The sequence below is a fragment of the Sitophilus oryzae genome, unplaced genomic scaffold, assembly GCF_002938485.1.
Source record: "Sitophilus oryzae breed Bouriz unplaced genomic scaffold, Soryzae_2.0 scaffold_119_pilon_pilon, whole genome shotgun sequence".
Classification (NCBI taxonomy): Eukaryota; Metazoa; Arthropoda; class Insecta; order Coleoptera; family Curculionidae; genus Sitophilus; species Sitophilus oryzae.
In genome coordinates this window covers 2,922,446-2,934,606 of record NW_022145837.1, presented here as the reverse complement: position 1 = coordinate 2,934,606, position 12,161 = coordinate 2,922,446, and the positions used below count along the sequence as shown (strand labels likewise).

Genomic DNA, 12,161 nt, shown 5'->3' with positions numbered 1-12,161 from the left:
AGGTATCAACAAGAAGCAAGTGCTGCTCAGCAGCACCAAATAGCAGTAGCAACCGGCCAAAGCATGTTGAAACAAGAGGATCAAGAACAACCCAGTGGACCTTTGTATCCAAGGTAAGGTATTAAAGCGCTGCGAGAAACGATTCTTAAGATATTTGGACTCAAAATAATCATTACATGTTATAATTGACAAAATTATATATGTTTACTAAGGGCTCAAACACACTGACGACCAGGACCTGCTTATATTTTATTAGAGCCAGTGTCTGACGATCTTTTTTACGATGGCCCTAATATGTTTACTTCTAAAGTCGATAAGGGCGCCATATCAGTAGAAAAAAGAAACAGAATATCTCCCTTTTTGTCGGTCGCGCGTTCACAATGCTTTTTGTTTGTTGTGAATAGCAACTTCGCTTTTTAGTTAACTCGGATATTTTAACATTTCTGAAACAATATTTTCTAATTGGTAAAACGTAAAAAATCGTTAGATTTGACAACTCTGTTGAAACTGGTCGTTCATCTAGCCGCAGCTAAAAACGCAATACATCCGGCCAGCCGACGGCCAGGTCGGTGCGACCTGGTCGTCAGTGAGTTCGAGCCCTAAAGGCTTACACTAGGCTTGAAAGAATAAATCTTGAATTTTTTGTGCCAAAGGTCCAACAGAAACTGTTTTCATCATAAGTTTGAATCATAATCTTTCTAGAAAATGTATGATTAATTTAAAAAAAAAATAAAAAGTTCACAAATTTATCATTTTAGTCAAACAACTATCTACTCAACATGACATGTATTGTTAATTTCTATTCCAAGTATTTTGGAAACGGTTGGTGGTAGAGATTTTTACCAAGAGACCTTTTTTTACGTAAAAAAAGGTGGGAATGTATATTTTTTTACTCAGTAGCTTAATACAGGTGCGGACGAAAAGTTAATAATTTTCAAAACGGTTCAAAAACACGTAGGTGGCGCTTCCTACAATTATGAGTCATATTGACATGTAAATCAAATTTCTCATATCAAAAAACAACCAAACACAAATTGTCATCCAAATATTGATTTTAATTCAAAAATTATTTGGAAAAAATCGAAATAAAAATGAAACTTCTACACCCTGTATAACTAAGCATTTTAAGACATAAATTTATACGAACTTTCGGACCTCCCTGTATATCGAAAAATGTATATATCTTTAAATTAAATAGTGAGACAAAAAATATTTTTAATTTAATGAAATACTATAATTATCTTCCTTAATAAACTTTTTTAATAATGAACTTAAAGTCTTAATTTTCTAATAAAAAGAATTATTTATTGTTTTTTTTTATAATTTCAATACGATGCTTTTATTACAAACATAGGTGTCAATGCTCCAGATTACTTTTGAAACAAGGCTTGCATCACAAAGTAGTATTTTTAAAAGTAGGTATTCTATTATTAGCACCCAAGCGAAATTGAACTAACTGTCTCATAGTATCTGATATTTAAGATACCAGGACAAGTAAGTACTTATTTTTATAGAAGTAAGACTTTTTGTGTATTTTAGATCCTTATTTAATACTTAGTAAATTTTATGTTTTGATTAAAAATAAATTCTTGTTTTTTAATTTGACTTTTTTCGATTTATTTCAAGTTTGAACACTTTATAAGACGATTTTATTAAATAAATTGACAGATATGTCTTAATTTAAAAAAAAATAATACATGTATAATACGAGCGAAAAAAAAACTGTATCAAAGACTGCCGCGAAATGACAATCAATGATAATATTCGTGAGGTCAGCTCTAGACACTATTTAGCACGTACCATATTTTTTGGAAATAGATTTCTGTGTCTGGAAAATTGTAGGTATAGTATTCTAAGTTTTATGTCAATTTTTAGAAACTAATTTCTAGAGATTAGCCTCACTAAAATTATCATCAAACGTCGTTCCCCAGCTGTCTTTGACGCCGTTTTTTTTTCGATCATACGGTATACGAATATACTGAAAAAAGTTGGATAAAATATTTTCTGTATAAGGTGACATTTTTTTTGTTTCATTTTCGTATCGATCAATTTGCCAAAACGTATCTACACAATTTTAATTTTAAGGGATCTTGTAACGTCACCCTTAAATAGGTCCCATGACCCACATTTTTTAATTTTGCGGATAGGTAGTGTCAGAGGAATTAAACCAGAGGCGTACTAAAAGAATTTTTTGTAATTTATTAATCTTTTTTGTAAGTGTATCACTTCAGAATGGAAGTGCCAATTTACGTGTTTTTTTTAATCACCTATTCAGGTAATCAATATCAGAGAAATAATATTTTACTGTATACAACGATAGAGTAAGTCAAGAAAACTTGGTTTTAGTTTAATTTGGTGGAATAAGTATAGAAGGTAAAGATAATAGTAACATATTTTCCTCAAAATGAATTAGTCCATGTGACTGATATACACGAACAAGCCAAAAAAAATATATTTTGTTCGGTACTATATATCATATAGTACTTTACTAAGTACTATACGAATAGATGTATATTATTTAGAAAACATTTTCAGTGTGTAATCAAAGATACATATTATTAATAAAAATAATAATATATCTAATATTATATACTAGAATATAACCTGTCTAAACCAATTTTAATGATTGTTTTTCTTGTTTCTGTTGCAGACCGATGTACCAATATGACGCGGCCAGTGGGGCTCCCTTGCCCGTGGGCTTCTCGGCTATCAACCTGTCTGTGAAGTGCGTCACGACGGCCCAGGCAGTCCAGATGAAGGCCTCGGGACCACACACGTCCCCCGGGGGCACCGTTATCGATCTGAGCACGTCCAGCGTCACCACCACCAGCCCCCAGGTAAGACGGAGGGGGATAATTACATACAGAAAATAATGTGGGGTCTGATTAAATCATACTTTTTTAAAAAAATGTATACCTATGTGGGGGATTCATCACTCCAAAAAAATCCTATATGGGTATTTCGCCACTGCAAGAAAATCTTTTGTTTTTTTTGTACATACTTTTTTACGCAGAGACGTGATATTGAACTATAGTATAAGGAAACTAGTAGATTTACTCCTTGTCAAATCCTTTGTTCTTTTTCTGCCACTTTATATGACCTTGTTCTCGCCTCCCGTGACCACTGACGTAGCTGTATAGTTGTGGTCTATTAACTAGGCAAAGTATAGTCGTGGCACTCGCCGTAGTTTCACAGATATGTATTTAGAAAAATATGAGTTCCCAATAAAATAAAATAAATTGATCATCGAGTAAAAACTTGCTTGAAAACAGAATGTTTTCACATTTCGTGTAGGTAACAATTCTTCTGTATCTGAAAATCTTCTGATGGGAAGAAATGCGAAAAATATACATAACGACATATTTTCATATTATTATCTATTTCAGAGATTTTCTACAATTTTTTTTTTATTTAAAACAAGTTTAGTTTTCTGTAGATAACTGGATTCTATTTAAAGCACACTGTGGTGTTGCCATTCTATTTCTTATTTACTAAAACTTTGTTTAAAAACATTATATATGAAAAGTGGCAAAAAACTAGAGTGAATATAACTTTATTAATACTTAGCTATGTTTTCTTAAACATGACAAGGACACCAGAATAAATTCGTGTAGAAAAATTTACTTTATCGTATACAGGGTATTTTTTATGGCGTCACCAAAATCGTAATATTTAAAATGTTGTATCTCATGTAATATAATACTGCGAATATCTGTGAAACCGTTAAAAATTTAGAGAAACACTTTAAATAAAAAAATGTTCACTTTTTAATTCTGCATCTGACCGAAAAATAATATACAGAATGCATTTAAATAAATTGAGATATACCATTTTAAATATTCCGATTTTGGTGACGCCATCGCCATAAAAAATACCCTATATAGAATAATGTATATAGAATGATGTAAAATAATTAAAAAAAATAAAATTAACTTTACCACAACTTTTTTGTGACACCCTGTATATAACAAAATATTTTAGGATACGACCCTTTATAAACCTTGAAACATATGAATAAAACTTTTTTCACATCTTCGACAAAAACGACGATATTGGACTTCCTCGCAATAATGGGCCACCCTGTATATTTACGGTGGTTTAAAGCTAGGTGTGGCACTTTTCTTCCCTCAAATATAAACTCAATATTTTGTCTATAATATTTTGAATATTGTTATATTACGACCACTTATAATAAAAAATAAATAAAATAAAAAAAAACATAAAAAATACAGTCCACTAAATTTCTAATAGATTATGCTATTATAAAATTCTTTCATTTAAAAAATATGAATAATTTGCGGAGACTTTAGATGTACAAAATATTTACTCTAAAATTGTTTCAAAAACCAATCTATATAAATTATCTCGTAAATTATTATTGGAATGAAAAATTTTATGGCAAATCCCCTGACCAAAGAATATTTTCATGCGCATATTTGACACAATCTGTATATCTAAAAAACTATTTCTAAAATTTGCCCACATGCTAAAAAAAATAATAACATTTAATTAATTACATAATATCTCAGCTTCTAAAATAAACAAATATAATTAAATGTTTATTGATAATTACTATCAGCTTGCCAATTTACATCCGATGGAAATCTAAAAAGAACAATTTTTTGAATTATTACTACAATTAATAGCAGCACACAGTAAGGCACTCATTTTTTGTCAATCCGTCTCTGTGCTGGGACGCAACGCTCGAACCTCGCAGCTCGACGGACGGAATTCAACTGAAACGCTTTGCAAGCTGCCGATATTCGACAGCTTGCAAAAACTGGCAGAAAATATTTGCGAGAGTGCAACTACTCATGATTGAACTAACAGCAGCCCTGATTTAGATCGGTCCACACAAAGAAATAAAAATATTTTAACCGATTTTTTAAACCTTAACAGGAAGAAAAAAGTATCCGCTTCCAACGGAAAAGAGGAAAAATCCACCTCACCAACTTAATTTCACTCAAAGTCAATATTTTTATCGACAGTTCTGTTGGGTAACGATTGGGGGAAGCGGGGGTAGAGGTAGACAGGGAGCGGTAAAGGGGAAGGAGGAGTAGAAAAGGCCAAAACCTGGAAAAAGTTTTTAATGAGATCGGCGCGGGCGCTTTTCACTCACTTTATTTCCAAAGTTTTCCTGTTCGGGCCTCTCTCCTCATTCACTCGATAAAATGCTCGGAAATGTTTGCCCAGGCAACCAACCCACATCTGGATGTTTCTCATTTAAAACCCCGAAAACAGAAAAAGCAAGTTAGAAATAGAAAAAAAATGGTCAAGTGCGAGTCGGACTCGCGCACAAAGGGTTCCGTACCATTCATTATCTATACAATATTAGATACTATATTATTATAAACTTTTTTTTCCGATTTAGCTGAAATTTTGAATGCGCGTATAACTAATTTAAAAAAAATGAAGAAACACATTACTAAAAATTGTATTAATCAATAAAAATTTAAAAAAAACGATTAAAAAAAAGTCGCCTTGGCTAGGATTCGAACCTGCCTTACTACGGCTCCAACGTCATAGCAGCGTAAAGTCCTAACGCTTCAACCACGCGGCCACCGAGAACTTCTATGAAAGATTCTATGTAAAATTCTTACTTAAAATATAATGTTTAGTGAAAGTACATTTTTATTTATAAACATTTATTTAATTCTGTTTTTAGTATTTGTCGTATTTTTTTTTTAGTATTTGGTCACCACGTCACAGGTGATAAACGGCAATATTGGTCGGCAAGCTCCACGCGCCAATTTCAAATTTTCAAACAGATGACACATAATAAATGTGTATAATGTGTCATAACTTTTCAAATGTCCAGCTCGATGATTTTACATAACTTTAGGGGTTATTTAATTCTTCCCTATTTTAGGTCTTTTTTTATTAGTGGCAATTGAACAATACGGATATTTTGTTGTATGGCATATGACGTCACAGGCGATATGCGCAAACTGAACGAAATTGGAGACGCTATCGACCATACCTTGTTTTCAAGTTTTCTTTGTACCATGAGTAATTATATATCGAGAAACTATGGTTACGGCTCGTTGAATTTGAGACTTATGTCATTTTAATAATATATTTTCATACTTTTATGCTTAGGCGTAAAGTGCTTTACTTTTATGCCTAGGCGTTAAAATGACTTTTTTATATTGTCAATCACGTCGCAAAAATTAATACTTTTGTGACGTTTGAAAAAAAAATAATATTTTGAAACTAACTGGTATATTTTTCTGCCACAACAAAGTTATTATACAGTGATAAATGATAAGATCATATTGAAATACGCTACTGGGTAAAAAAAATTGGCTAAATTTTATCAATAATACTCCATTTCAAAAGTTATTTTCCAAAATAATTAATATTTTTTAATAATTGATTGCAATTAATATTATTTGACTAGTTTAATTTGATTAATTAATAAGACTAGATTAATTTCATTTAAAATAAATTTGATCAGATTTTTTTCGTATATTCAACTACCAGAAAAGTAGAAGGAAGATTATAATGTATCTATCACAATATTTAAAAGAACTACTACAATAATTATTAGAAGAAAAACAAAAAGAAAAAAATACCCAAATACCTTCACCTTCTACTCAACTACAAAATAAATGAATATAATCTCTTACAAGAACACTACACAAACTACTTCTTGTATTCTACACTAAACAAATTATCAAACTTATTAATTAATCAAACATAAAGAAAAATTAACCAAATTACCCCTTCACCTACTACTTAACTTCAAAATAAAATATAAAAACACTACTAAATTTCTTCTGGTAGTCTACACTAAACATTATAATCAAACTTAATAAATTAATCTAATTTTACATTACAACTACAAAGAAACAAGAAAATATTTTAAAACTACAAGAAATAAAACTTCGATACGTGCGACCAGTATAATAGATCAAGCGGACAAAGAATATAAAATACTTTAAAATGTGCATTCAGAAAGAAAAAATATCTCGAAAATTATCTAAACAAACATTTTTTTTTCTTATCAGTGAAAAACATCGACCTCGTCGGCCTTGCGGAATTTGTCGGGTATTTACAATGGTCGAATTGTATAATTACCAGCTTTTTAGCATATCTACTAGACAAAAAGTATCTGGTCGATTAGTAACCAATTGGCACAGTCCGAAAATTATCGATTTTTATTTTCTCTGTTTTTATTGGCCGCTTCAAAATTCAGAGTAACAAAAAATATTTTTCTCTAGTAAAAGACTGTGAAATACGCCCCGCCATCTGGGTGCTTTACATCCATAAACGTCTTAGGTTGAGCTACTTTAAAAATTCATATACAAGGGTAATAGGGTTCCCGTTTTACCCTTTGGGTACGGAACCCTAAAAACTATTAATACCAGCAACACAAAAACGCTAGTCGTATACAAAATCAGCTTACCTACTAACTCTCTCATTCACTATTCAGCTCGAACCTCGGTTTGCGGTTGACCATTCTGACCAACGCTTGTCCCCACCTGTTAATTCCTCTATCCAGCTTTATTCCCGGTCATCAGGCAATTCATTTATTTATTCAACGAATTGACCACTATGACCAGCGCTTACAATAGCTACGAGGGTCAAACTAAATGTTCTATTCTACTTATTCTACTTTAGAAGAAGAAAAATCGTGTTGTTTTGTAACACAGAGGTTACCTATGATCAAAATTCATACGAAAATTTATCATATGAATTATTAGGAAATCTTCAGAAGAAAATAAACGGATATATTTATATCTATTATACCTGTATAGTAATTGTGTATTTTTAATCTGCTTATACAGGGTTATTTATCTCATTCGACACGGAGTACTGTAGTCAAATGGTTAGATTTTTAGAAATTGTGAATGATAGGAACTACTAAAGCTGCGCCAATTTAAAATGATTTTCAACAAGTACAGAGTGTCCCAAATAAATAGAAAATATCAAAGTTTTAATTTATTAAATGAAACACCCGGTATATTATTACATTTTTGGTTTCTACGATTAAAATAAAGGTAAATTTGATTAAGGTTCATCGCACTTTAATCTTACCGTTTCTGAAATATTTACGATTTTATGAAAATACAGTTACAATTTTAATCCTTCATTTCTCTAGGGTATTTACTAAGTTTTTAACATTACCGGGTGCGTCTCAAAAGTGGCTCTAAGCTAGTATATGACATAAATTCAATTGTTTTCGGTTACTTATTCCTGTTTCACCAGAAATGGATACAACTTTTGATTTTTAAATGGCACCCTCGGTATTTTTTTTCTTTAACCGATAGAAAATAACACTCTGAATAGAATGACATATCATATGTCAACTTTTGACAATCTCGCTTAAAAAATAGTTGTATTTTAAATTTGAAACTAGAGTGCCATGGTTAAAAACACTAATTTTTAATCAAGGAGCCTTGAAAAATAGATTTGATTATCTAATGTTTTTAGCGTCTTGTCCTGGCCGGTTAAAAGATGCCCAAATCGTATTTTTAATAGTATCTTAATTTTTTTAAATGGAACGATGGTGGCTAATTAGCATATTTGGAAAAAGCATTTTTTTACGAATAATTTGATACCATACACTTGATATTTCAAATCAAATTGTCGTTATGAACCGCATGTTACAATTTCAAATAAACCATATATGCGAAAATGTCAATACTTGACATATGATATGTCATTTCATTTGGAGTGTTATTTTCTGTGGAATAAAGTCAAAAAATACCGAGGGTGCCATTTAAAAATCAAAAGTTGTATCCATTTCCGGTGAAACAGGAAGTGACCAAAAACAATTATTGAATACGTCAATCAATCCTAATTTATGTCATATACTAATTTACCAAATCTCGTTTTTTTATCTGAAAAAGTAAAAAAGTTATAGGCGTGAACCACTTTTGAGACGCACCCGGTATACTGGAGTTTTTCTATTTACTAAATTTTGTGTTGCACTAATAAAATTATACACAGTGTCTAAAAATTTATTTTAAATAATTACTAGATTTAAACAGCAATAACTTGTTGAATTTAAATGGAATACCCTGTATATTTTACAAAAATCAGATGCACAATTTAATTGTGTATCAAATTGAGGTCAGTCAAGTTTGCCCCCCGTATTAGAGGAAATTCAAAAATAAATATACCACTATTTTGCACACATTTTGCACAATTTTGCACACCATAAATGATATTTTGCACACTTACCTAAGAGAAACCAGGGCCGTTTTTTAAACGGGGGGCAAACTTGACCGTTCCCCCCCATTTGTTAAGAAATTGATTTATTTCTATGTACATCGATTCGGCTAATTTTGGCACAATTTTGTTACACCTGTTTTGGTGCACACCCTTCTGACGAAAGTTATAAGCGGTTGAAAATTTGAAATTTCCCCAATCTGTGACTAAATTGAATTTTGTTTATATCAAACGAATCGGCTAATTTTGCACAATTTTGCACACCTGTTTTTGAATTTTGCACACCATCCTGATTAAAGTTAAGAAGGTTTGAAAATTTGCAATTTCCCCCCCCCCCATCTGTCACGAAATTAAATTTTGTATATATCAGACGAATCGGCTAATTTTGCACAATTTTGCACACCATCCTGATTAAAGTTATGAAGGTTTGAAAACTTGCAATTTTCCCCCCATCTGTCACGAAATTGAATTTTGTGTATATCAAACGAATCGGCTAATTTTGCACAATTTTGCACACCTGTTTTTGAATTTTGCACACCCTTCTGACGAAAGTTATAAGCGGTTGAAAATTTGAAATTTTCCCCAATCTGTGACTAAATTGAATTTTGTTTATATCAAACGAATGGGCTAATTTTGCACACCTGTTTGCAATTTTGCACACCTGTTTTTGAATTTTGCACACCATCCTGATTAAAGTTATGAAGATTTGAAAATTTGCAATTCCCCCCCCCCATCTGTCACGAAATTGAATTTTGTGTATATCAAACGAATCGGCTAATTTTGAACAATTTTGCACAGCTATTTTCGAATTTTGCACACTCTATTGACAAAAGTTATAAGAGTTTGAAATTTGTCCCATTGTGTGTGAAGTGTCCCACTTAAAAATACATAAGTATGAGTCATATTTCGAAAATGATAGATCTCAGCGACGTGAAAAGCTGCACGGAACTTAGATTTCACCTTTTAGATAATTTATAGCTTGCATAGAAGAACATTTATGAAACTAAAGATTCTACACACAGATTTGTCCTAGCCCTCTTACTTCCTGAAATACCTGGCAAATTTGAAAATTTTGCATTTTTCGACAACCCTCATATCTCGGTTATCCTATAACTTATCGAAAAGGTGAAGTCTGGGTTCCGTACAGTTTTCCACGTCGCGTCGCTGAGATCTGTCATTTTCAAATATGACTCATACTTATGTCACACTTATGTTTTTTAAATGAGACAATTCACACACAATGGGACAAATTTCAAATATTCAAACCCTTATAACTTTTGTCAGAAGAGTGTGCAAAATTCGAAAGTAGCTGTGCAAAATTGTGCAAAATTAGCCGATTCGTTTGATATAAACAAAAATCAATTTCATAGTAGATGGGGGGGAAATTGCAAACTTTCAAAACCTCATAACTTTCGTCAGGAAGGTGTGCAAAATTCTAAAATAGGTGTGCAAAATTGTGCAAAATTGGCCGATGCGTTTGATATAAACAAAATTCAATTTCTTAACAGATGGGGGGGAAATTGCAAATTTTCAAACCCGCATAACTTTAGTCAGGAGAATGTGCAAAATTCAAAAAAACAAGTTGTGCAAGGCCAGTAAAAATTAGCCCATTCGTTTGATATAAACAAAATTCAATTTAGTCACAGATTGGGGGAAATGTTCTTTCAACCCCTTATAACTTTCGTCAGGAGGGTGTACAAAATTTAAAAATAGGTGTGCAAAATTGTGCAAAATTAGCCGAATCAGTAATGTACATAGAAATAAATCAATTTCTGTAACAAATGGGGGGAACGGTCAAGTTTGCCCCCCGTTTAAAAAACGGCTCTAGTTTCTCTTAGGTAAGTGTGCAAAATATCATTTATGGTGTGCAAAATTGTGCAAAATGTGTGCAAAATAGTGGTATATCTCTTTTTGAATTTCCTCTAGTACGGGGGGCAAACTTGACCGACCTATCAAATTGCGTTATACCATTTTCTACCTATCTCTTCAAGTTTTCGTAGAAAATTTATTTTCTTGTAATTTATACCGATGAAATTTGGATAAACTGTCATTATTAACATATTTTCGTAAATAAATAAATAACAATGTAAATTTTTATTTTAATTTCAGGTGGCTTATAGTTCTCCGCATTACGGAGGACAGAGAGTTGGGGGAAGTCCCCAGGCTGCGGCCAGTCCGCATCTTTCGGCAAGTCCACAAGTACCCAGTCCTCAAGGCCAAACGTTGGATCTCAGTGTCAGCAGACTATCCCACAGGTAAAATAAACAATAATTAACTAAAATATTGCCTCGTACTTCTTTTTTATTTTAACATTGGCTTGGAAAAACTATAATAAACCATTGTATTAGATAAAACTATAGCTTAAAAGTATTAGTTACCTTAATTGTTTCAACTCAAAATACTGGCAAGTATTTACTACATAATTTTCAAAACTATTTTAGTGGAGTTCGACCTTTTGGAGCCAGTGGAGCGCCACCTGGGGTCCTTGCTCCAGGTCCAGGATCTGGATACAGCAGAGAATCCACTCCTGACAGCGGAGGATCCCACTACATGGATGCTTACAGCAGGGATGCTGCAGGTAATAAGACTTAGGAAATACTGCTAGAACAAAATAGGTACCGGGTGTTGCATCGTCGGACGGGACATAGGAAATCCCATGTAAATTTTAATGGGGTCAATTATTGACTTCCCTAATTATTTTAGAGAATAATTCTATTTAGGTTTATTGAAGAGCACTAAAACCCACATTCAAAAGAATATCTTTAGATATTTTTGATTAGCTCGTTTACGAGTTATCGCCGATTTCTTTTTAAATATTTCTCCTTTTTTATGGCCCTTTATTTACTTATGAGCACCAGTCAAGGTAAAAGATAACTGTCAAATGAAGTAATAAGTTATTGAATATTGTAATAATATTATAATTAACCTTGTAATTGATTACTTTATTTTACTTTAATTCATATTAATTTGTATTTATAAATGCA

General features: G+C 32.0%; 1 protein-coding gene across 1 annotated transcript in view; it reads left to right on the top strand.

Moving 5' to 3' along the window:
- The window catches only part of LOC115891925 (myelin transcription factor 1-like protein), a 139,656-nt gene that overhangs the window by 103,378 nt on the left and 24,117 nt on the right, over positions 1–12,161 (top strand). Inside the window, exons 11-14 of the mRNA XM_030912535.1 lie at positions 3–113; positions 2,651–2,837; positions 11,287–11,432; positions 11,619–11,755. Coding sequence (XP_030768395.1) covers positions 3–113; positions 2,651–2,837; positions 11,287–11,432; positions 11,619–11,755 — 581 coding nt within the window. The remainder of the gene's footprint in view (positions 1–2; positions 114–2,650; positions 2,838–11,286; positions 11,433–11,618; positions 11,756–12,161) is intronic.